Below are 27,244 nucleotides of genomic sequence, written 5' to 3'. Positions count from 1 at the left end.
GTTCACAGTAAAACTGTAACTTAAAGCAGGTACTGCCTCAGTGTTCACAGTAAAACTGTAACTTAAAGTGGGTACTGCCTCAGTGTTCACAGTAAAACTGTAACTTAAAGTGGGTACTGCCTCAGTATTCACAGTAAAACTGTAACTTAAAGCAGGTACAGCCTCAGTGTTCACAGTAAAACTGTAACTTAAAGCAGGCACTGCCTCAGTGTTCACAGTAAAACTGTAACTTAAAGTGGGTACTGCCTCAGTGTTCACAGTAAAACTGTAACTTAAAGCAGGTACTGCCTCAGTGTTCACAGTAAAACTGTAACTTAAAGTGGGTACTGCCTCAGTGTTCACAGTAAAACTGTAACTTAAAGCAGGTACTGCCTCAGTGTTCACAGTAAAACTGTAACTTAAAGTGGGTACTGCCTCAGTGTTCACAGTAAAACTGTAACTTAAAGCAGGTACTGCCTCAGTGTTCACAGTAAAACTGTAACTTAAAGTGGGTACTGCCTCAGTGTTCACAGTAAAACTGTAACTTAAAGCAGGTACTGCCTCAGTGTTCACAGTAAACGTGTGCTGGAAGTAGCACAGAATTTTCACAACTTTCAAGTTTGTGCTCAGCAGACCTTAAATTTCCTCAGTGGTGAAACTTGAGGTAACATTTGACATAATATACACATACATTACAGCCTGGAACACTGTGTGGTACACTGGACATGATGTGTTAGTTTACTTTGAGTTTAATTTGCTAATTTTATCCCTAAACCAATAATGTTTCTTAATTAATACCCCTAATATGTAATATTTTGTTTCTTAATTGTCGCAGATGTTCCCATCGCGATGGCATCGCTATAGTCAGGTAAAGTCCCTTCAAACTTTAAGTAAACACAGACATACACACACAGGACCTAGTGAACGTCTACACACGCTTTGCAAAGTCTTCACATTTTGCTGCCTAAAAGGTAAGTCATTAATCATACTGGTTGGAAACACCCCAGAGGTCATACTGATTGGAAACACCCCAGAGGTCATACTGGTTGGAAACACCCCAGAGGTCATACTGGTTGGAAACACCCCAGAGGTCATACTGGTTGGAAACACCCCAGAGGTCATACTTGGTGGAAACACCCCAGAGGTCATACTGGTTGGAAACACCCCAGAGGTCATACTGGTTGGAAACACCTCAGAGATCATACTGGCTGGAAACACCCCAGAGGTCATACTTGGTGGAAACACCCCAGAGGTCATACTGGTTGGAAACACCCCAGAGGTCATACTGGTTGGAAACACCCCAGAGGTCATACTGGTTGGAAACACCCCAGAGGTCATACTTGGTGGAAACACCCCAGAGGTCATACTTGGTCGATGCCTCTTTGGGGAAGGTGTCAGGATCAAAAGACATGCCATGAGCAGAGCCCAGGTAAAAAAGAAAAGGAAAGCTTTACCTCTGTCTTCTGAAAACTCTGGGACTAACCCAGGGACAAGAATCCCTGGGACTATCCAGGGACAAGAAACCCTGGGACTCTCCAGGGACAAGATACCCTGGGACTTTCCCAGGAACAAGAAACCCTGGGACTATCCAAGGAACAAGAAACCCTGGGACTTTCCCAGGAACAAGAAACCCTGGGACTATCACAGGAACAAGAAACCCTGGGACTATCCCAGGAACAAGAAACCCTGGGACTATCACAGGAACAAGAAACCCTGGGACTATCCCAGGAACAAGAAACCCCGGGACTATCACAGGAACAAGAAACCCTGGGACTATCCCAGGAACAAGAAACCCCGGGACTATCCCAGGGACAAGAAACCCCGGGACAATCCCAGTGACAAGAAACCCCGGGACTATCCAGGGACAAGAAACCCCGGGACTATCCAGGGACAAGAAACCCCGGGACTATCCAGGGACAAGAAACCCCGGGACTATCCAGGGACAAGAAACCCCGGGACTATCAGGGACAAGAAACCCTGGGACTATCCAGGGACAAGAAACCCCGGGACTATCCAGGGACAAGAAACCCCGGGACTATCCCGGGGACAAGAATCCCTGGGTCAAGAAAGCCTATTTACACACATTTGAATGCCAAAGACACACCAGAATGGCTTTCCAATAGGTGTTTAGTGCTCCTGAATGGTACAGTCTCAGTTCTGACTGAAATCTGCTTAAAAAACAGAAACAACGTTTGAATATTGCTTCTCCATCAAAGATTTCCAACCAACTTTGGATAAACAGGTGAATGTCAAGCCCTGCATGTGTTTTCAAAAGTCTCATGGAATGTAGGCCTGTAATTGAACACCACACATTGGCTGCTACTGTAGACTGAATGATAGAACAGCTATTTCCATGTTAAAATGTTATGAGATTCATTTTCTCCATCGTGTTTGATGGTAGGCCTGTCTGGTAGGCCTACATTATGATCAAATAGCCACATTAGCCTACTTGTCCACTGTTAAAACTGTAAGTTAACGCAGGTACAGCCTCAGTGTTCACAGTAAAACTGGAACTTAAAGCAGGTACAGCCTCAGTGTTCACAGTAAACGTGCGCTGGATGTTGTACAGAATTTTCACAACTTTCAAGTTTGTGCTCAGCAGACCTTAAATTTCCTCAGTGGTGAAACTTGAGGTAACATTTTACATAATATACACATACATTACAGCCTGGAACACTGTGTGGTACACTGGACATGTGTTAGTTTACTTTGAGTTTCATGTGCTAATTTTATCCCTAAACCAATAATGTTTTTTAATAAACCACTAATATATAATATTTTGTTTCTTAATTGTAGAGATGGTCGAAAACGTTCCCATCGCGATGGCATCACTATAGTCAGGTAAAGTCCCTTTAAACTTTAAGTAAACACAGACAGGACCTAGTGAACGTCTACACACGCTTTGCACGGTTTTCACATTTCCCAGGGACAAGAAAGCCTGGGACTATCCCAGGGACAAGAAACCCTGGGGCTATCCCAGGGACAAGAAACCCTGGGGCTATCCCAGGGACAAGAAATCATGGGGCTATCCCAGGGACAAGAAACCCTGGGGCTATCCCAGGGACAAGAAATCATGGGGCTATCCCAGGGACAAGAAACCCTGGGGCTATCCCAGGGACAAGAAATCCTGGGACCATCCCAGGGACAAGAATGGCTGGGACTATCCCAGGGACAAGAAAGCTTAACCCTGGGACTATCACAGGGACAAAATATTCTTGAACTATCCCAGGGAAAATAAATACTAATTACACACATGTGAATGCCAAAGACACACCAGAATGGCTTTCCAATAGGTGTTGAGTGAATGGCCCAGTCTCAGTTCTGACTTGAATCTGCGTAAAAAAACAGAAACAACATTTGAATGTCCATCAAAGATTTCCAACCAAATGTACTGTGCTTGAACATTTTTGACAAAAACAATTAGATGTAATTTTAAGGCAGCAAAATGTGAAGACTGTGCAAGGGGTATACTTTCACTAGCTAAACATTTTGTATACACACCGACAGGCCTACTGTACATATGTTTAAATACATATTATACTGAAACACATTGATTAAATCCCCATCGTTTACATATTATACTGAAACATATTGACTAAATCCCCATCGTTTACATATTTTACTGAAACACATTGACTAAATCCCTATCGTTTATTCTATCTCTAGAACAATTTCTTAATAAATACCATTAACGTATACCATTTTGTTTTCTAATTGTAGAGGTACATGGATAGGCTTTCCTCTCAGGCTAGTCGGGTAAGATCAATTTAAACGAACTATCACCATTCAAAATGAGAATTACACACAATAAATCGGATATAATAACATATTAATAATGTATTATTTAAAGTGCTAGACTTACATTTTGCTCAAAGCTCTACTATATGAGGGAATTAAGTCTGTGACTGTGAATGTTGTCGATATTGATCATCTTTGTCTCACAGTGTATTGTGATGGCCAGTTCCTCCTCCATCTTGGGAAAATGGGAAATCAGGTCCTGCAACGACACACATGGCTTCATCTGTCAGCGTAAAGTTGGTGAGAAAATACATTCTCCTCCTCCTCTTCTCTCTCTCTCTCCTTCTTTCTCTCTCCTACTCTTCATCCTCTTCTTCCTCCTCCTTTGTGTCTCCATCCTCGGCCTTGTGATTTGTAATGTGACTAAGTGTTGCTCTGCCCTCCTAGACTCAGGCATCCCAGTCCCGACACCGACAGTGTTACCTAGAGGCTGGGTGAAGCTGGCCAACGACTCCTACAAGGTGCTGCCCCAGAACAGGACATGGCCCGAAGCCCGGATGCAATGTGAGGCTGAGGAGGGCCAGCTGGCTAGCACCCTGGATGAACTGTCAGCAGCCTACCTGGACCTGCAGGCTCTGAAGCTGCAGTCACCACTGTGGATTGGACTCAATAGGAATGAGGTACAGAACTAGCTGTTTCTTCAGGTGCAACGGACTCCTCATCAGAACAGGCAGGTTATTGCTACTGTTGGATTCTGGGTGAAACTTTGAACATTTCTATACTGGAAACATGATGGATCATAAGTAATACTATAGTATCTGAGGGGTGATAGAGACTGGTTGGTACATCAGTAATACTATAGTATCTGAGGGGGGATAGAGACTGGCTGGTACATCAGTAATACTATAGTATCTGAGGGGTGATAGAGACTGGTTGTAGTAATACTATAGTATCTGAGGGGTGATAGAGACTGGTTGGTACATCAGTAATACTATAGTATCTGAGGGGTGATAGAGACTGGTTGTAGTAATACTATAGTATCTGAGGGGTGCTAGAGACTGGTTGGAACATCAGTAATACTATAGTATCTGAGGGGGGGTAGAGACTGGTTGGTACATCAGTAATACTATAGTATCTGAGGGGTGATAGAGACTGGTTGGTACATCAGTAATACTATAGTATATGAGGGGTTATAGAGACTGGTTGGTACATCAGTAATACTATAGTATCTGAGGGGTGATAGAGACTGGTTGGTACATCAGTAATACTATAGTATCTGAGGGGTGATAGAGACTGGTTGGTACATCAGTAATACTATAGTATCTGAGGGGTGATAGAGACTGGTTGTAGTAATACTATAGTATCTGAGGGGTGATAGAGACTGGTTGTAATAATACAATAGTATCTGAGGGGTGATAGAGACTGGTTGGTACATCAGTAATACTATAGTATCTGAGGGGTGATAGAGACTGGTTGGTACATCAGTAATACTATAGTATCTGAGGGGTGATAGAGACTGGTTGGTACATCAGTAATACCATAGTATCTGAGGGGTGATAGAGACTGGTTGGTACATCAGTAATACCATAGTATCTGAGGGGTCATACAGACTGGTTGGTACATCAGTAATACTATAGTATCTGAAGGGTGATAGAGACTGGTTGGTACATCAGTAATACCATAGTATCTGAGGGGTGATAGAGACTGGTTGGTACATCAGTAATACCATAGTATCTGAGGGGTCATACAGACTGGTTGGTACATCAGTAATACTATAGTATCTGAGGGGGGATAGAGACTGGTTGGTACATCAGATGTAACAAGGTGCTTCTACACCTGCATTGCTTCCTGTTTGGGGTTTTAGGCTGGGTTGCTGTACAGCGCTGTGTGACATCAGCTGATCTAAGAAGGGCTTTATAAATACATTTGATACAAGTTAATGGTTATCTGTAGGAATCCAGATGGCCTTGGAATGTGTTGGGTGAATGGGAAGAAGTCACGGGACTGCTGTAGGGGATACGGGTGGGTTTCAACCACAGGGTCGTCTACAGCACCACAAAACGGTGTCCTCTGAGATAAAGCCTAGGTGTTCAGATTGTCAGGAAAGGCTAGTATATTGTAATATAACATGGAGTTCAGATTGTCAGGAAAGGCTAGTGTACTGTAATATAACATGGAGTTCAGATTGTCAGGAAAGGCTAGTGTACTGTAATATAACATGGTGTTCAGATTGCCAGGAAAGGCTAGTGTACTGTAATATAACATGGTGTTCAGATTGCCAGGAAAGGCTAGTGTACTGTAATATAACATGGAGTTCAGATTGCCAGGAAAGGCTAGTGTACTGTAATATAACATGGAGTTCAGATTGTCAGGAAAGGCTAGTGTACTGTAATATAACATGGAGTTCAGATTGTCAGGAAAGGCTAGTATATTGTAATATAACATGGAGTTCAGATTGTCAGGGCGGTGCCAGCAGGAATCAAACCCATGAGAGTGACGTTGGGAGCGCCGTGCTCTACCAACTGACTTACAGCTGTAGTGGATTGTTTTTTCAGACGCAAGGCTACTTCAGGTGGATGGACGGCTGGCCCTTGGGCATGGACCGGTGGGCCAAAGACGAGCCCAGCAGAGACTGGCCCTGTGTCTACCTGGATGTGGAAGGCACATGGAAGACAGCCCTTTGTAACCACACCTACCCCAGTGTGTGTAAGCAGTCCCCAGGTAAGACAGTCACTGACCCCATTGTGTTAGTAGCCACCATGTGAGACAGTCACTGACCCCATTGTGTTAGTAGTCACCAGGTTAGACAGGTACCCACCCCAGTGTGTTAGTAGTGTCGTGGAAATCTCTATTTACCAAATCATGGGAGCAAACCACAACACAAGTCAGAGTTAGTTATCAAAGTCCATCTTTAATTATATGAGCTCTATCACAACTCTGTGACTCTCAGATCAATTCAGTGTCTATCAATGAATTCTCTGAGAGCCCCTTCTACATTGCAACTGAGATCCTTTAATAGCAAAGAACACACATAGTCAGACAGCATAGACATAATAAATCGTTCAGCTTTGTCTCCTTACTCAAACCCAGAACCATAAACCAATCCTCCATATCAACAGGCATATATCAAATTGTCATTTAGATACAACCAATTCTAAATACATCCAATCCTGGACAAGCTCACGGAGAGGAGAGTGAGGTTATAGGTTAAGATAAGAGGGAGCATGAGAATGATTCCAGACACTGCCATCCTCCTCTCCCCGATGGGAAAAGTAGGGAGTGACTGGCACACAGACACAGTGGAGCAAAAGAGCAAAAGATATGTTTACACATGATGACACCTTGACCTCTCCCCTCTCTGCGGCCCATGCAACTTAGTCTTGACATAGAACAGATAACTGCCAATGGCCACCACTATAGTACAACAAAATACATTCTTATGAGAAATAACTCATAAGCATATGATGAATATAAAACATCTTATCTATGTTACCCACCAATTCTGATTATTCCCCAACAGTAGTCACCAGGTGTGACAGTCTCCTACTCCAGTGAGTTAGTAGTCCCCAGGCGAGACAGGTACCTACCCCAGTGTGTTAGTAGTCCCCAGGTGAGACAGTCTCCTACCCCAGTGTGTTAGTAGTCCCCAGGTGAGACAGGTACCTACCCCAGTGTGTTAGTAGTCCCCAGGTGAGACAGGTACCTACCCCAGTGTGTTAGTAGTCCCCAGGTGAGACAGGTACCTACCCCAGTGTGTGCAAGCAGTCCCAAGGTGAGACAGACACTGACCCCAATGTGTTAGTAGTCCCCAGGTGAGACAGTCACCCACCCCAGTGTGTTAGTAGTCCCCAGGTGAGACATTCACCTACCCCAATCTGATAGCAGTCCCCAGGTGAGAGAGGTACCTACCCCAGTGTGTTAGTAGTCACCAAGTGAGACAGGTACCTACCCCAGTGTGTTAGTAGTCACCATGTGAGACATTCTCCTACCCCCTTGTGTTTTTAGATCCCAGGTGCGACACTCACCTACCCCAGTGTGCTAGTAGTCCCCAGGTGAGACAGTCACCTTCCCCATTGTGTTAGTAGTCACCAGGTGAGACAGTCTCCTACCCCAGTGTGTTAGTAGTCACCAGGTGTGACAGGTACCTACCCCAGTGTGTTAGTAGTCACCAGGTGTGACAGATACCTACCCCCATGTGTTAGTATCCCCCAGGTGAGACAGGTACCCACCCCAGTTTGTTAGTAGTCACCAGGTGAGACAGGTACCTACCCCAATTTGTTAGTAGTCACCAGGTGAGACATGCTCCTACCCCAGTTTGTTAGTAGTCACCAGGTGAGACAGGTACCTACCCCAGTTTGTTAGTAGTCACCAGGTGAGACATGCTCCTACCCCAGTGCGTTAGTAGTCACCAGATGAGACACGTATCACCTGGGGAATACCAACAGACTGGGGTAGGTGACTGAGTGCACAGCCGGGTGCACCATGTCCATGCCTGGGGATTGGACAGCAGGTCATGTGGGGGCTCCACTGCCCTGCAACTATGTAAAGCTGGTGGACGTGACTGAGATGAACTACTTTGCTGCCAATGGGGAAGGAGAGGTGTGTGTGAAAGGACTAAACGTATTCAAGGTCTACCTGAATGACCCGGAGAAGACAAAATAGGCCTTGGATCAGGATGGCTGGCTCCACACCGGAGACATTGGGAAGTGGCTGCCTAATGGTATTCTGAAGATCGTAGACAGGAAGAAGCACATCTTCAAGCTGGCTCAAGGAGAGTACATTGCCCCGGAGAAGGTCGAGAACATCTACATCCGGAGCGACCCGGTGGCCCAGATCTTTGTCCATGGCGATAGCTTGCAGGCATGCCTGGTGGGCATTGTGGTGCCTGATCCAGACTTCTTACCAGGATTGGCAAAGAAGAAGGGCATCGAGGGTTCTTATTTGGGGATTTGTGCAAGCAAGGAGATGAAAAATGCCATTCTGGAGGCTGGGGAAAGAAAGGGGGCTGAAGTCTTTTGAGCAGGTGAGAGATATCTCGCTGCACACGGAGATGTTCTCCGTCCAGAACGGCCTCCTGACGCCCACGCTAAAGGCCAAGAGGACCGACCTCCGCAGTCACTTCCGAGAGCAGATTGACCTGCTCTATGCCAAGATCAAGATGTGAATCCCAGGTAGAGGGGAAAGGGAAGCAGAGGGTGACAATCTGGAAACCCGCTCCCCTTGACTGTAAAATGCTCATCGGAGGTGACGGTTGTGGCCCTCTCTTGTCTACTGTGACAGTGTCTTTGGTCCCCTTGTGCTGTAGAAGAGATGGAGTGTGTGAGAGAGAGTGACTTATGTTAGAAACCGGGATAGGTAGACCAAACAAACGTAGGTAGACCAATGCACTGTGATTAGACTTTTTTTAAAGGTGATTTCCCAGAGATCACGTTCGCCTACCCCAGTGTGTTAGTAGTCACCAGGTGAGACAGGTACCTACCCCAATGTGTGAGTAGTCACCAGGTGAGACAGGTACCTACCCCAGTGTGTTAGTAGTCACCAGGCGAGACAGGTGCCTACCCAAGTGTGTTAGTAATCCCAAGTGAGACAGGTACCTACCCCAGTGTGTGAGTAGTCACCAGGTGAGACAGGTACCTACCCCAGTGTGTTAATAGTCACCAGGCGAGACAGGTGCCTACCCAAGTGTGTTAGTAATCCCAAGTGAGACAGGTACCTACTCCAGTGTGTTAGTAGTCACCAGGTGAGACAGGTACCTACCCCAGTGTGTTAATAGTCACCAGGCGAGACAGGTGCCTACCCAAGTGTGTTAGTAATCCCAAGTGAGACAGGTACCTACCCCAGTGTGTTAGTAGTCACCAGTTTAGTTTAGTTTATTTTTATTTTTACAGGGACAGTGCACATTAATCAACATTTCAGTAAAAGTGCCGGTTTTAGCCAACCGGCTAATTTTCAACCGCAGTCCCTGGGCAGGTTATTAAAAACAATTACAATATAGACAATAGCAACATAGAACAAGCAAGACATAGCAACATAGGACAAGCAAGACATAGCATACAGACAGAGCAACATAGGACAAGCAAGACGTAGCATACAGACAGAGCAGCATAAAACAAAAAGCAGCAAGACAAAATTCATAAAAGCAACAAAGTGTTTCCACACCTCACAAGCTACAGACAACAGACAACATGGAGAGTGGCAACACACAGCTAGGGACCATGTTCACAAATCTGATTGACCTTTAGCCATGTCTTCAAGCATTTTGTGAAAGTGTGATATGTGGTGCAGTTATGTGTGTCTGATGGCAGTGTATTCCAGACATGGGAAGCTCTCACAGAGAATGCAGATTTACTAAAGGTGCTTTTCCTTAGGGGAACTATACAGTCACCTCTCATGGCAGACCTTGTGGATCTGCTGCCATATGTCTGGGTTTTCTGTTTAACAAAAATATTGAGTGGAGGGGGAGCCAGGCCATTGAGGATCTTGAATACAAGACATGCGTCGGTGTATTGCACAAGATTTTCCCAACTCGAGAGCTCATGCTTTCTAAGGATGTGACAATGATGATGGCTATTGGGCTTCCTATCAAGCACTTTGAGAGCCTGTTTGTAGACAGACTGAATAGGTTTTAATGTTGTACAGCAAGCTTGGGCCCAAATAGTCAAGCAGTATGTTAAGTGGATTCAAATCATAGATTTGAAGTACAGTTTTGCTCTGTTTTGCTCTGTAGAAATTAGCTAGGTTGAATTTGGTTATTTGAATGACCTTTTTCACATGCTTTTTAAAAGAGAGGTTGGAATCAAGTTTTTTATTTTTTATTTTTTACCTTTATTAAACTAGGCAAGTCAGTTAAGAACATATTCTTATTTTCAATGACGGCCTGGGAACAGTGGGTTAACTGCCTGTTCAGGGGCAGAACGACAGATTTGTACCTTGTCAGCTCGGGGGTTTGAACTCGCAACCTTCCGGTTATTAGTCCAACGCTCTAACCACTAGGCTACGCTGCCGCCCCAAGTATGATGCCAAGGTACTTAAAATCGGATACCACCTGGAGCTTCTCCCCTGACACATAGACATCTGGCTCAGTAGCATCTGTTGCCCTCTTTGTGAAGAACATGCAAACAGTTTTTTTCACATTGAGATGCAAACACGAGTCACTGAGCCACTTTGTAACCTGGACCATTACAGTAGTGAGTTCTTGTGCAGCTTGTTGTTTGCTCTTTGCATGCACATATATCACTGTATCATCTGCATACATTTGAACTTTAGACCCAGTACAGACAGAAGGCAGATCATTAATGTACAGGCTGAACAGGAGGGGCCCCAGTATTGACCCTTGGGGCACGCCCACATCATAGCTACGAGTGGGCGACAGCTCATTGCTCACTCTGACACACTGAGTTCTGCCTTCAAGGTATGATTTCATCCATCTCAAGGCATCAGGGGAAAAGTTGAACTTGGACAATTTTATGATGAGAATCTCATGGTTAACAGTATCAAAAGCCTTCCTTAGGTCCAGAAACACAGCCCCAACAGCACCCCCTTTGTCCATCTTGGACTTCACATTTTCCAGAAGAAAGCAGCCGTTTCTGTGGAGTGTTTCGCTCTGAAGCCAAACTGCATGGAGTGTAATGTGAAGGGGCTGTTGTTGAGGTGGGCAATCAGTTGTTCTGCTACACACTTTTCAACAACCTTTGACACCACAGGTAATATACTAATGGGCCTGTAGTTAGTCACGTTAGCAGGGTCGCCTGATTTAAAGATGGCCGTTATTATGGCCGACTTCCATACCCTTGGAAACACACCGAGACCAATAGATGTGTTGGTGACCTTAGTAATGGGGCCAATGAGTGACTCTTTGTAGTTTTTAAGAAAGGTAGAGTCCATCCCAAACACATCTTTGGCTTTAGAGTTCTTTAGTGAGCTAATCACCTTGTTCACCTTTGACTCAGAAATCTCCCTTATGATGAAGACAGGTTGAGTGTCATTCACTAGCACTGAGCCCAAGAAACAAGTGGAGGGGTTCTGTGTCAGTACCCTGACAGAGTCAATAAAGTAGGAATTGAAGGCTATTGCTATTTCGACTGCATCCTGTGTTAGATTGTTATTCACCATGATTTCTAGTCTTTTTGCAGTGTTACTATGGTCTTTCCCTGTTAACTTTTTTAGATTCTCCCATATCAATTTAGAATTTCCCTTTGCTTCACCAATTATGTTAATAAAAAAGTTTGCCTTGGCCTGTCTGATTTCTTTCATCACCTTATTTCTCAACATGGTAAACCTACGTCTGTCATGCTCTAATTTAGATTTTAGGGCTATTTTTAGAGCATAATCTCGTTCTTTCATCAATTTCCAGATTTCTCCATTTAGCCAAGGAAGAGTGCTCTTTTGGCCAGGTTTGGATTTGATTTTCTTTAGGAAGCCATTTATTGTAGTCTGGATTGTGGATAGAAAAACCTGACTATCAGCTTTCACGTCTGTATAGGACAAGAGATCATTCCAGTTTATTCCCTTAATTGCTTTTTCAAAATTATTTAATTCACTCTTAGGTATTCTGAGTTGATCCGGCTTTCTAACAGTAGAGAGGTTAAACCTGCTCTTAGACAGCTTTCTGGCTATAAGTGTCAGATTATGATCAGACAGCCCAGTAACCATATTGAATGATTTAGTCACTCTCTCTGGTTTATTACTGAACACCAAATCAATCTGTGTTTTAGAGAAACAAGTCACCCTGGTTGGCCCTTTAACTAGCTGTGTAAGGTCAAAGGTATTAGTGATCCGTTTGAGGGTTTTCCTACAACACTTGTCTTCATAATTAATGTTAAAATCTCCCATTAAGATGACCTCTTTCCCAAAATCACATTCCCTAAGCATGGTATTAAACTGATCAAAAAACACACTTTTGGTGGAAGGTGGCCTATACATTCCAATGAGGGTAAAAGACATTTGGGGAGACAGTGTAACGTTCAGGCCGATACATTCTAGTTAATTATCACATGACCACTCACTTACATCGGATATGTTCTTTAATGTAAATCATCACACCCCCTCCTCTTCCCTCAATCCTGTCTCTCCTGAAAACATTGTAGCCAGGCACAACCAAAGCAGCACATGGAGAGTGTTTATGAAGCCATGTCTCTGAGAGGCAGAGAAAGTCAAGGTTGGAGTCTGTGAGTAGATGTTGAATTTGATAACTTTTTGGAATGACACTACGAATGTTCAAGTGCCCCCCTAGTAGTCCCTTGGACTTAGCTCGTGGGTCCCAGATGACTCGAGAGTGATTGACACATTGAAAAAAGTTAAATTTTCGGTGTTTTCTGACGGCTGGGTTTAGGTCGTTTTGTTTAGTTTTGATTAGGGGCAGTTCGGTAGCGCAATTAACAATCCCTCCCGCCTGCACTGGATGCGGGGAACTAATTAAAATAGCTTGCGTACCAGAAGCAGAGTCAGAGATCGCATATAGCGACTCTGGTATGTTTGAAGAGTCAAAATCTATCCTGGAACCGGGTGAGTCGAGAGAAACCATAGGACCATAGCACTCACCCACCTCCACAGCGGCGACGACCAGTGGACGAGGCCATCCACCGCTCTCCACTCCAGTGCGTATCACTGGCTCGGTGATATTGGGCCCAGGATTGAGTTGTACATCCCCGGAGAGCAGGAGGGTGAGACAGGTACCTACCCCAGTGTGTTAGAAGTCCCCAGCTGAGACAGGTACCCACCCCAGTGTGTTAGTAGTCACCAGGTGAGACAGGTGCCTACCCCATTGTGTTAGTAGTCCCAAGTGAGACAGGTAGCTACCCCAGTGTGTTAGTAGTCACCAGGTGAGACAGGTGCCTACCCCAGTGTGTTAGAAGTCCCCAGGTGAGACAGTCACCTACCCCAGTGTGTGAGTAGTCACCAGGTGAGACAGTCACCTACCCCAGTGTGTTGGTAGTCCCCAGGTGTAACAGGTGCCTACCCCAGTGTGTTAGTAGTCACCAGGTGAGACAGGTACCTACCCCAGTGTGTTAGTAGTCACCAGGTGAGACAGTCACCTACCCCAGTGTGTTAGTAGTCACCAGGTGAGACCATTGGCTAGTGTCTCCCAGAGAGGATATCCTATTGGTTGATCCCTGTGCAGTGCTGTAATCCTTTTGGTTTGTTCCCCCCACAGCCGTCCCGCCCACGGCCCCACCCCAGTACATCGGGGAATGTATCCAGGAGGAGCAGGAGGAGATCAGTGGTAGCAACACCCCCTGGTTCTGGTTGCCTTTCAGAGGGCACTGCTACAGCTTTGTCATTAACGACATCGAGTGGGCCGACGCCTCCACCAGCTGTATACATAAAGGTAGGAGGAGCCTCAAAACCAAGGGTGTGTCAAAAAATGCCGACCTATTGAATACTCGTGATTTCTGATAAGTTGACTTGTCAGGAGAGAGAGGAGAGGCCATGTAACACATTCAGAACTCTTCAGGGTACATGCGTTCATATACAATATGCCAGGCGGTGTGCCGTTATAAAATGGTGCATTTTTGGACAGGGCCCATCTCCCATTCTCCTCCAAGTCTGGACTGGTTGACAGACTGATACACCTATCTAATGCTTTAGTACCCAGACTGATAAACCTATCTAATGCTTTAGTACACAGACTGATACACCTATCTAATGCTTTAGTACCCAGACTGATACACCTATCTAATGCTTTAGTACCCAGACTGATAAACCTATCTAATGCTTTAGTACACAGACTGATACACCTATCTAATGCTTTAGGACACAGACTGATACACCTATCTAATGCTTTAGGACACAGACTGATACACCTATCTAATGCTTTAGTACCCAGACTGATAAACCTATCTAATGCTTTAGTACACAGACTGATACACCTATCTAATGCTTTAGTACCCAGACTGATAAACCTATCTAATGCTTTAGTACACAGACTGATACACCTATCTAATGCTTTAGGACACAGACTGATACACCTATCTAATGCTTTAGGACACAGACCGATACACCTATCTAATGCTTTAGTACCCAGACTGATACACCTATCTAATGCTTTTACATCCTGGCGTGGAATGAGATGGTGAACGCTTCAGGGAGAAAAGGAGAGAACTGGAATTGGGATCCAGTTTTCCATGAACTCTTTGGACAGAACAAACCGTAAAGAAAGTAAATGGAGAGGCGTTAACACCAATATTGTGTGTGAAGGGGCGTCTCTGGTGAGCATCGAGGATCCTGAAGAACTCCGCTTCATAAAGAGCAACCTGGAGTTTCGGAAAGACAGCTACTCCTCCTTCTGGATTGGCCTGTACAAAACACACCTAGGTAACTACCAATCCTAGGTAGGCCTGTCCACAACACACCTAGGTAACTACCAATCCTAGGTAGGCCTGTTCAAAACACACCTAGGTAACTACCATTCATTCTAGATAGGCCTGTACAAAACACACCTAGGTAACTACCAATCCTAGGTAGGCCTGTTCAAAACACACCTAGGTAACTACCAATCCTTCTAGATAGACCTGTTCAAAACACACCTAGGTAACTACCAATCCTTCTAGATAGACCTGTTCAAAACACACCTAGGTAACTACCAATCCTTCTAGATAGACCTGTTCAAAACACACCTAGGTAACTACCAATAATTCTAGATAGGCCTGTTCAAAACACACCTAGGTAACTACCAATCCTTCTAGATAGGCCTGTTCAAAACACACCTAGGTAACTACCAATCCTTCTAGATAGGCCTGTACAAAACACACCTAGGTAACTACCAATCCTTCTAGATAGGCCTGTACAAAACACACCTAGGTAACTACCAATCCTTCTAGATAGGCCTGTTCAAAACACACCTAGGTAACTACCAATCCTTCTAGATAGGCCTGTTCAAAACACACCTAGGTAACTACCAATCCTTCTAGATAGACCTGTTCAAAACACACCTAGGTAACTACCAATCCTTCTAGATAGGCCTGTTCAAAACACACCTAGGTAACTACCAATCCTTCTAGATAGGCCTGTTCAAAACACACCTAGGTAACTACCAATCCTTCTAGATAGGCCTGTTCAAAACACACCTAGGTAACTACCAATCCTTCTAGATAGGCCTGTTCAAAACACACCTAGGTAACTACCAATCCTTCTAGATAGGCCTGTACAAAACACACTTAGGTAACTACCAATCCTTCTAGATAGGCCTGTACAAAACACACCTAGGTAACTACCAATCCTTCTAGATAGGCCTGTTCAAAACACACCTAGGTAACTACCAATCCTTCTAGATAGGCCTGTTCAAAACACACCTAGGTAACTACCAATCCTTCTAGATAGGCCTGTTCAAAACACACCTAGGTAACTACCAATCCTTCTAGATAGGCCTGTTCAAAACACACCTAGGTAACTACCAATCCTTCTAGATAGGCCTGTTCAAAACACACCTAGGTAACTACCAATCCTTCTAGATAGGCCTGTTCAAAACACACCTAGGTAACTACCAATCCTTCTAGATAGGCCTGTTCAAAACACACCTAGGTAACTACCAATCCTTCTAGATAGGCCTGTACAAAACACACCTAGGTAACTACCAATCCTTCTAGATAGGCCTGTTCAAAACACACCTAGGTAACTACCAATCCTTCTAGATAGACCTGTTCAAAACACACCTAGGTAACTACCAATCCTTCTAGATAGGCCTGTTCAAAACACACCTAGGTAACTACCAATCCTTCTAGATAGGCCTGTTCAAAACACACCTAGGTAACTACCAATCCTTCTAGATAGGCCTGTACAAAACACACCTAGAAACAATCCTTCTAGATAGGCCTGTTCAAAACACACCTAGGTAACTACCAATCCTTCTAGATAGACCTGTTCAAAACACACCTAGAAACAATCCTTCTAGATAGACCTGTTCAAAACACACCTAGGTAACTACCAATCCTTCTAGATAGGCCTGTTCAAAACACACCTAGGTAACTACCAATCCTTCTAGATAGACCTGTTCAAAACACATCTAGAAACAATCCTTCTAGATAGGCCTGTTCAAAACACACCTAGGTAACTACCAATCCTTCTAGATAGACCTGTTCAAAACACACCTAGAAACAATCCTTCTAGATAGACCTGTTCAAAACACACCTAGGTAACTACCAATCCTTCTAGATAGACCTGTTCAAAACACACCTAGGTAACTACCAATCCTTCTAGATAGGCCTGTTCAAAACACACCTAGGTAACTACCAATCCTTCTAGATAGGCCTGTTCAAAACACACCTAGGTAACTACCATTCATTCTAGATAGGCCTGTTCAAAACACACCTAGGTAACTACCAATCCTTCTAGATAGACCTGTTCAAAACACACCTAGAAACAATCCTTCTAGATAGGCCTGTACAAAACACACCTAGGTAACTACATATCCTTCTAGATAGGCCTGTACAAAACACACCTAGGTAACTACCAATCCTTCTAGATAGGCCTGTACAAAACACACCTGGGTAACTACCAATCCTTCTAGATAGGCCTGTACAAAACACACCTAGGTAACTACATATGCTTGTAGATAGGCCTTTACAACACACACCTAGAAACAATCCTTCTAGATAGGCCTGTACAAAACACACCTAGGTAACTACCAATACTTCTGGATTGACCTGTTCAAAACACACCTAGGTAACTACCAATCCTTCTAGATAGGCCTTTTCAAAACACACCTACACTTTTATAATAAAAGGGTTCCAAAATGGTTCTTCGGCTGTCACCATGGTAGAACTCTGGTAACAGCCGAATAGCCCTTTTAGGTTCTAGATATAACCTTTTTTTGTAAGTGTGCAGGTAACTACATGACTAACAACAGACCCTGTTGCAGGTCAGTGGAATTGGCTGGACCAAACACTGCTGGACTACATTAACTGGGCAGAGGGACAGCCTCAGGACTCTTCCTATATCTATGGATATATGCTATCCTCCGATGGGACTTGGAGCACTGCACCCATGTGGGATGATAAACCATACATCTGCAAGAAGCCCAAAGGTGAGACAGACCATATATCTGTAGGAAAGACGAGGTTGAGACAGACCATACATCTGTAGGAAAGATGAGGGTGAGACTGACCATACATCTGTAGGAAAGACGAGATTGAGACAGACCATACATTTGTAGGAAAGACGAGGTTGAGTAATTTCCTCACCATCTTAAATAAGCATGCCCCTGTCAAAAAATGTAGAACTAAGAACAGAAATTGCCCTTGGTTCACTCCAGACCTGACTGCCATCGACCAGCACAAAAACATCCTGTGGCGAACTGCACTCGCATCGAATAGTCCCCGCGATATGCAACTTTTCAGGGAAGTCGGGAACCAATACATGCAGTCAGTCGGGAAAGCAAAGGCTAGCTTTTCAAACAGAAATTTGCATCCTGTAGCTCTAACTCCAAAAGGTTTGGGACACTGTAAAGTCCATGGAGAATAAGAGCACCTCCTCCCAACTACCCACTGCACTGAGGCTAGGTAACACTGTCACCATCGATAAATCCACGATAATCGAGAATTTAAATAACCATTTCTCACCTGCTGGCCTTGCTTTCCTCCTGGCTACCCCAACACCGGTCAACAGCTCCACACCCCCCGCGGCTACTTGCCCAATTAACCACTCTGTCAATTAACCACTCTGTCAATTAACAACTCGGTCAATTAACCAATCAGTCATATCAGTCAACCCATAGCCATACTGTAATATTTATTCCTGTGATCCTGCAGAGTCTCTGAAGGCAGGTCAGAGGCGTGTGTATTCAGGCCTGGCAGTGGTGGTGGTATTGGCTACCATGTGTCTGATGGGCCTCACAGCCTTAATGCTCTACAAGAAGACCGGCCGTCCCCTGCCCATAGCAGATGTTCTGAGAACTGAAAAACCTGGAACCGATACAAATCAGCTGGGCGAGACAATCTGGACCCTTTCTTTCTAAAATTATCCGCCGCCATTGTTGCAACCCCTATTACCAGTCTGTTCAAACTTTCTTTCGTATCATCCGAGATCCCTAATGATTGGAAAGCTGCCGCGGTCATCCCACTCTTCAAAGGGGGTGACACTCTAGACCCAAACTGTTATAGACCGATATCCATCCAGCCCTGCCTTTCTAAAGTCTTCAAAAGCCAAGTCAATAAACAGATCACTGACAATTTCGAATCCCACCGTACCTTCTTCGCTGTGCAATCCTGTTTCCAAGCTGGTCACGGGTGCACCTCGGCCACGCTCAAAGTACTAAGCAATATCATAACCACCATCGATAAAAGATAGGACTGTGCAGCCGCCTTCATCGACCTGGCCAAGATATTCGACTCTGTCAATCACCGTATTCTTATTGGCAGACTCAACAGCCTTGGTTTCTCAAATGACTGCCTCGCCTGGTTCACCAACTACTTCTCAGACAGCGTTCAGTGTGTCAAATCGGAGGGCCTGTTGTCTGGACCTCTGGCAGTCTCTATAGAGGTACCAAAGGGTTCAATTCTCGGGCCAACTCTTTTCTCTGTATACATCAACGATGTCGCTTTTGCTGCTGGTGATTCCCTGATCCACCTCTACGCAGACGACACCATTCTGTATACATCTGATGCCCTTCTTTGGACACTGTGTTAACAAACATCCAAACGACCTTCAACGCCATACAACACTCCTTCCGTGGCCTCCAACTACTCTAGTAAAACGAAATGCATGCTCTTCCACCGATCGCTGCCCACACCTGCCCACCCGACTAGCATCACTACTCTGGATGGTTCTTGACTTAGAATATGTGGACAACTACAAATACCTAGGTGTCTGGTTAGACTGCAAACTCTCCTTCCAGACTCACATTAAGCATCTCCAATCCAAAATTAAATCTAGAATCGGCTTCCTATTTCGCAACAAAGCCTCCTTCACTCATGGCACCAAACATACCCTCGTAAAACTGAATATCCTACCGATCCTCGACATCGGCGATGTCCTTTACAAAATAGCTTCTAACACTCTACTCAGCAAACTGGATGCAGTCTATCACAATGCCACCCGTTTTGTCACCAAATACTCTTATAACTCCCACCACTGCGACCTGTATGCTCTAGTCGGCTGGGCCTCGCTACATATTCATCGCCAGACACACTGGCTCCAGGTCATCTATAAGTTGATGCTAGGTAATGTTCCGCCTTATCTCAGCTCACTGGTCACGATTACAACACCCACCCGTAGCACACGCTCCAGCAGGTATGTCTCACTGGCCACCCCCAAAGCCAACGTCCTTTGGCCGCCTTTCCTTACAGTTCTCTGCTGCCAATGACTGGAACAAATTGCAAAAATCCCTGAAGCTGGAGACTTATATTTCCCTCACTAACTTTAAACATCAGCTATCTGAGCAGTTTACCAATCGCTGCAGCTGTACGTAGCCCATCTGTAAACTACCTACCTCATCCCCATATTGTTTTTATTTACTTTTCTGCTCTTTTGCACACCAGTATTTCAACTTGCACATCATCATCTGCTCATCTATCACTCCAGTGCTAACTTACTTCACTACTATGGGCTTTTTTTTGTTGCCTTACCTCCTCACGCCATTTGCACACTGTATATAGACTTTCCTTTTTTTCTATTGTGTTATTGACTGTACCCTTGTTTATCCCATGTGTAGCTCTGTGTTGTTTGTGTCGCACTGCTTTGCTTTACCTTGGCCAGGTCGCAGTTGTTAATGAGAACTTGTTCTCAACTAGTTTACCTGGTTAAATAAAGGTGAAATAAAAAATAAATAAATAAATAGACAGCGTTGGACCTCTTAATAAAACATTGTTATTAATCCTCTCTGTTCCACCTCCAGTTCTACCAGAAACACCACCAACACATGGTGAGTCATGAATGAATGAGCCAATCAATCATCCAACCCATCATCCATCCTTCAATCATCTAATCAATCAATCAGTCAATGAATGATCAGTCTATTACCACTCTGTCAATTAACCACTCTGTCGATTAACCACTCTGTCGATTAACCACTCTGTCGATTAACCACTCTGTCGATTAACCACTCTGTCAATTAACCACTCTGTCGATTAACCACTCTGTCGATTAACCACTCTGTCGATTAACCACTCTGTCGATTAACCACTCTGTCGATTAACCACTCTGTCGATTAACCACTCTGTCAATTAACCACTCTGTCAATTAACCACTCTGTCGATGAACCACTCTGTCGATTAACCACTCGGTCAATTAACCAATCAGTCATATCAGTCAACCCATAGCCATACTGTAATATTTATTCCTGTGATCCTGCAGTGTCTCTGAAGGCAGGTCAGAGGCGTGTGTATTCAGGCCTGGCAGTGGTGGTGGTATTGGCTACCATGTGTCTGATGGGCCTCACAGCCTTAATGCTCTACAAGAAGACTGGCCGTCCCCTGCCCTCCTTCACCAACCCCCTGGTCTTCAGCGCAGGTCGGAGTACCTTCGACAACCCCCTCTACACGGAGCCCATCACCGAGGTTGACCCCAGCATGGTGGACACTAGCCAGCTGGTTAACCATATGGAGGCTCAGCCAATGATCACTTTGTGATTGGAGAGAGTCGAGGGGGGGGGTCGAAGGGGGAGTCGAAGGGGGGAGGAAGGTTAAAGATCCATCTTAGGTTAGGCAAAGTCATATTTACATGCACAAGCTTTTGAAAATAATCAACAAATTCATTGGACCAGCGCCATTGCTAACTAGTTTCGCTGATGTTTCGAATTTTTCCCCATTTATGCAAAGACTTCTGGGATATTAGAATCCTCATGTCTCGACCTTCACATATTGCACCTAGGAATCAGGGGATGTGCGGTGAGGTCTGAGGCCGGTTAGGCACTTTCTATTGGACCAGCTGCAGTAACCCTCTCGCATTGGGGACAGTGTGTGTCAGGTCATGCTGGAACAAGAAGCTGAGAAGCTGTCTAGGTGATTTGTCTCTGTTGGTGAAATGTACAATCCCACAAGATCATCCTTAAAGGGATGCGTCGGGATTTTGGCAATGATTGATACCATTTTTTTGTCTCTATGTCCAGTATGAAGGAAGTTAGAGGTAGTTTCGCAAGCCAATGCTAACTAGAATTAGCGAAATGACAGTAAGTCTATGTTTATCTGCTATCTGGAAGGATTGGTCATTGCATTAATGCAATGCTAGCAGATACCCATAGACTTCCAGTCTTTTAGTTTAGTTTATTAATTTGACCATTTAAAAAAACAAGGACATATAAAACTTGAAAAAGCCATGAATAAAATCATGTAGGATAATACACAATAAAGTCTGGGACTTATTTCCATCGATGGATAGACAAGATCGAACAAGATCGAACACAGGCAGTGAAGTGATAAAACAAAACCAGAGAAGAAGAACATCTATCTCATCATTTGAAGTCAACCACCTTCAAATGATGAGATAGATGTTCTTCTTCTCTGGTTTTGTCAAACCTGGCTGTCATCTGAACATTGAGATTGTCCAGTATGTTGTAGTATATTCTTCCCGTTTCTACAGTAAGATCAGCTGTTTACAACGAGTTGAACATTCTGCCAGGCCCAGTTCAATGCACTTCTGTTTGAATCTGATGGATTCTCTTCAAATGTAACATGTTTCAAGTTAAACGGTAGTTTGTTTGTATCCTGTTTAGTGAATGATTACCGAGAGTATTAATGGAGTTTAGGTCATGAAACTGTGTGTTTGCTAATTTAAAAACCATGACCTAATCATATACGAGGAAATGGCCTAGGATCAGAGAGCAGGGTCAAGCCCAGGACGGAGGAATGACGGGTTGTGATTCTGACATCTAGCTAAACAAAGAGAGGACCATGGACATTCTACAGGGGAATGGAGGGAAACTCATTGGAGTCATAAAATGCTGGTGAGGTGACACCTACAAGAGGGTGGTGACCAAAAGGAAGGAAGAGTATATAATGTGCTGTGAGCTTTCTAAATGTATGCACTGACTGTATCCTTGGTATTAAACACTTGAAACTTCTCTGGACCGTTTGGTCTCAATTCCTTATTGCAGAGAGGTTGCAATAACATTTTCCTTCTGAACAAGTCGCTGATAGAAAGTATCTTGTCTCTGCCGTTCTAGGTTTCATTGTTACATTTCATTGTTGCTGGTGGGTCCAATATTGGGTAGGGAGCACCCCACTACCGGGCCAAGTCAATGGGGGCCAGGAGGTTTTCAAAAAATCTTCAGAAAAAAAAACAGAGTCCCAACTTCTCAGAAATCGCATGTTTGGTCGTGCGCCTGGTGATTAACCGGGTTACCAGGCGTGGATTTAAAAAATGCTTTTAGGGGGGTGCAGTGGGTCCAATACTGGGCAGGGAGCACCCAACACCCGGGCTAAGTCAATATGGGCGCCCCTGGTCATTTTTGGAGGTTTTGAGAAAATCTTAAAAAATCAGAGAGCCAGGCGCACGATAACTGACAACTGCGAGCAGACTGGTGGCACCATAGGTCCCAGAGTGGTCAGACTGGTGGCAGGTCCCAGAGTGGTCAGACTGGTGGCAGGTCCCAGATTGGTCAGACTGGTGGCAGGTCCCAGAGTGGTCAGACTGGTGGCACCGTAGGTCCCAGAGTAGTCAGACTGGTGGCACCGTCTGTCCCAGAGTAGTCAGACTGGTGGTAGGTCCCAGAGCGGTCAGACTGGTGGCAGGTCCCAGAGCGGTCAGACTGGTGGCAGGTCCCAGAGTAGTCAGACTGGTGGTAGGTCCCAGAGCGGTCAGACTGGTGGTAGGTCCCAGAGTAGTCAGACTGGTGGCAGGTTCCAGAGTGGTCAGACTGGTGGTAGGTCCCAGAGTGGTCATACTGGCGACACCACAGATCCCAGAGTGGTCAGACTGGTGGCACCACAGGTCCCAGAGTGGTCAGACTGGCGGCACCACAGGTCCCAGAGTGGTCAGACTGGCGGCACCACAGGTCCCAGAGTGGTCAGACTGGTGGCAGGTCCCAGAGTGGTCAGACTGGTGGCAGGTCCCAGATTGGTCAGACTGGTGGCAGGTCCCAGAGTGGTCAGACTGGTGGCACCGTAGGTCCCAGAGTAGTCAGACTGGTGGCACCGTCTGTCCCAGAGTAGTCAGACTGGTGGTAGGTCCCAGAGCGGTCAGACTGGTGGCAGGTCCCAGAGTAGTCAGACTGGTGGTAGGTCCCAGAGCGGTCAGACTGGTGGTAGGTCCCAGAGTAGTCAGACTGGTGGCAGGACCCAGAGTGGTCAGACTGGTGGTAGGTCCCAGAGTGGTCAGACTGGTGGTAGGTCCCAGAGTGGTCATACTGGCGGCACCACAGGTCCCTGAGTGGTCAGACTGGCGGCACCACAGGTCCCAGAGTGGTCAGACTGGCGGCACCACAGGTCCCAGAGTGGTCAGACTGGCGGCACCGTAGGTCCCAGAGTGGTCAGACTGGCGGCACCACAGGTCCCAGAATGGTCAGACTGGCGGCACCACAGGTCCCAGAGTGGTCAGACTGGCGGCACCACAGGTCCTAGAGTGGTCATACTGGTGGCACCGTAGGTCCCAGAGTGGTCAGACTGGCGGCACCACAGGTCCCAGAATGGTCAGACTGGCGGCACCACAGGTCCCAGAGTGGTCAGACTGGCGGCACCACAGGTCCTAGAGTGGTCATACTGGTGGCACCGTAGGTCCCAGAGTGGTCAGACTGGCGGCACCACAGGTCCCAGAATGGTCAGACTGGCGGCACCACAGGTCCCAGAGTGGTCAGACTGGCGGCACCACAGGTCCTAGAGTGGTCATACTGGTGGCACCGTAGGTCCCAGAGTGGTCAGACTGGCAGCAACACAGGTACCAGAGTGGTCTGACTGGTGGCACCGTAGGTCCCAGAGCGGTCAGACTGTTGGCACCATCTGTCCCAGAGCAGTCAGACTGTTGGCACCATCTGTCCCAGAGAGGTCAGACTGTTGGCACCATCTGTCCCAGAGCAATTTTTACCACCTGGGGGACCAGAGTTTTTCCTTATCTGTTAACCTAACCAGAAGATCTCTGTCCTTATAAGGTACGGCAGTGATTAATCAGTTATAAAAAGGTTTTGTATGGGCTATGATTTTTACTAGTCAGGTCACATGGTTTTACCAAACTGAAAAAATACTCCTGGTCATGGGGGGTGATGAAAAACCTGTCAAACCTGGCAACCGTATACTTGTTCATATGAATTATATTTAGACTAGATAAGGAGGGGGATTTCCTCGACGCAGACACAGAGACAACTGATAGACTGGAACGGCCGTCATGAGTTGAAGGTGCAGCGTGGTAAGTGTTCATGATTTTTAATATAATCAAAACTGAACACTAAACAAAATAACAACTAGGAAGAACGAACAAACGAAACAGTCCTGATGACACTCAGAACAGAAAATAAACACCACGAAACACAGGTGGAAAAAGGCTACCTAAGTATGACTCGCAATCAGAGACAACTAATGACACCTGCCTCTGCTTGAGAACCATACCAGGGCAAACTCAAAAACCAACATAGAAAAACAAACAGACTGCAGGGTAGCCTAGTGATTAGAGCGTTGGACTAGTAACTGGAAGGTTGCAAGTTCAAACCCCTGAGCTGACAAGGTACAAATTTGTCGTTCTGCCCCTGAACAGGCAGTTAACCTACTAGGCCGCCATTGAAAATAAGAATTTGTTCGTAACTGACTTGCCTAGTTAAATAAAGGTAAAATAAAAATAAAACAACTCACACCCTGACCATACAAAGACAAAACAAAGGAACTAAGGTCAGAATGTGACATAGACAATAGAACTCACAGGGCTGATCTTGTTTTATTGATGTTTGCATTTTGCAGGCAACTGTAGGTGTAATAAAACATCAACTCACATCTGTCATCACTATTATGTTGATTAATTCATTCCAGTTCATTATTTTGGGTTGAAAACGTTTAGGCAGCCTAGCCGGCCCAATTTTGAACATAAACAAAATTTGATCACATTTACATTTTCTCCTGACAAACAAACACAGTATACATACATAACGTTACCCATTAGTTTACCCTGACCAGATGGACTATAAATACATAATGTTACCCTGACCAGATGGACTATAAATACATAATGTTACCCTGAAGGACTATAAATACATAACGTTACCCTGACCAGATGGACTATAAATACATAACGTTACCCATTAGTTTACCCTGACCAGATGAACTATAAATACATAACATTACCCTGACCAGATGGACTATAAATACATAACATTACCCTGACCAGATGGACTATAAATACATAACGTTACCCTGACCAGATGGACTATAAATACATAACATGACCCTGACCAGATGGACTATAAATACATAATGTTACCCTGACCAGATGGACTATAAATACATAACGTTACCCTGACCAGATGGACTATAAATACATAATGTTACCCTGACCAGATGGACTATAAATACATAACGTTACCCTGACCAGATGGACTATAAATACATAACGTTACAAATTAGTTTACCCTGACCAGATGGACTATAAATACATAATGTTACCCTGACCAGATGGACTATAAATACATAACGTTACCCTGACCAGATGGACTATAAATACATAACATTACCCTGACCAGATGGACTATAAATACATAACGTTACCCTGACCAGATGGACTATAAATACATAACATGACCCTGACCAGATGGACTATAAATACATAATGTTACCCTGACCAGATGGACTATAAATACATAACGTTACCCTGACCAGATGGACTATAAATACATAATGTTACCCTGACCAGATGGACTATAAATACATAACGTTACCCTGACCAGATGGACTATAAATACATAACGTTACAAATTAGTTTACCCTGACCAGATGGACTATAAATACATAATGTTACCCTGACCAGATGGACTATAAATACATAACGTTACCCTGACCAGATGGACTATAAATACATAATGTTACCCTGACCAGACGATCTATAAATACATAATGTTACCCTGACCAGATGGACTATAAATACATAACGTTCCCAATTAGTTTACCCTGACCAGATGGACTATAAATACATAATGTTACCCTGACCAGATGGACTATAAATACATAACGTTACCCTGACCAGATGGACTATAAATACATAACGTTACCAATTAGTTTACCCTGACCAGATGGACTATAAATACATAACGTTACCCTGACCAGATGGACTATAAATACATAACATTACCCTGACCAGATGGACTATAAATACATAATGTTACCCTGACCAGATGGACTATAAATACATAACGTTACCCTGACCAGATGGACCATAAATACATAACGTTACCCTGACCAGATGGACTATAAATACATAACGTTACCCTGACCAGATGGACTATAAATACATAATGTTACCCTGACCAGATGGACTATAAATACATAACATTACCCTGACCAGATGGACTATAAATACATAACGTTACCCTGACCAGATGGACGATAAATACATAACATTACCCTGACCAGATGGACTATAAATACATAACATTACCCTGACCAGATGGTCTATAAATACATAA

At 44.7% G+C, this 27,244-nt stretch overlaps 1 protein-coding gene across 2 annotated transcripts in view; it reads left to right on the top strand.

Moving 5' to 3' along the window:
- LOC109884865 (macrophage mannose receptor 1-like) overlaps positions 1 to 22,708 on the top strand; it is a 58,658-nt gene extending 35,950 nt beyond the window's left edge. Inside the window, exons 23-33 of one of the 2 annotated variants that reach the window (XM_031806945.1) lie at positions 815 to 847; positions 2,776 to 2,820; positions 3,700 to 3,735; positions 3,924 to 4,017; positions 4,165 to 4,397; positions 6,273 to 6,438; positions 13,871 to 14,044; positions 14,914 to 15,030; positions 17,573 to 17,737; positions 20,546 to 20,572; positions 21,004 to 22,708. In XM_031806945.1, the coding sequence (XP_031662805.1) occupies positions 815 to 847; positions 2,776 to 2,820; positions 3,700 to 3,735; positions 3,924 to 4,017; positions 4,165 to 4,397; positions 6,273 to 6,438; positions 13,871 to 14,044; positions 14,914 to 15,030; positions 17,573 to 17,737; positions 20,546 to 20,572; positions 21,004 to 21,278 (1,365 nt within the window). In that variant the 3' untranslated portion in view covers positions 21,279 to 22,708. The remainder of the gene's footprint in view (positions 1 to 814; positions 848 to 2,775; positions 2,821 to 3,699; positions 3,736 to 3,923; positions 4,018 to 4,164; positions 4,398 to 6,272; positions 6,439 to 13,870; positions 14,045 to 14,913; positions 15,031 to 17,572; positions 17,738 to 20,545; positions 20,573 to 21,003) is intronic. The other variant, XM_031806946.1, reaches the window with a different exon arrangement.
- The last annotated feature ends 4,536 nt before the right edge of the window (positions 22,709 to 27,244 follow it).

This window comes from Oncorhynchus kisutch, linkage group LG27, assembly GCF_002021735.2.
Source record: "Oncorhynchus kisutch isolate 150728-3 linkage group LG27, Okis_V2, whole genome shotgun sequence".
NCBI lineage: Eukaryota > Metazoa > Chordata > Actinopteri > Salmoniformes > Salmonidae > Oncorhynchus > Oncorhynchus kisutch.
This window is presented reverse-complemented; position numbering and strand designations above follow the sequence as displayed.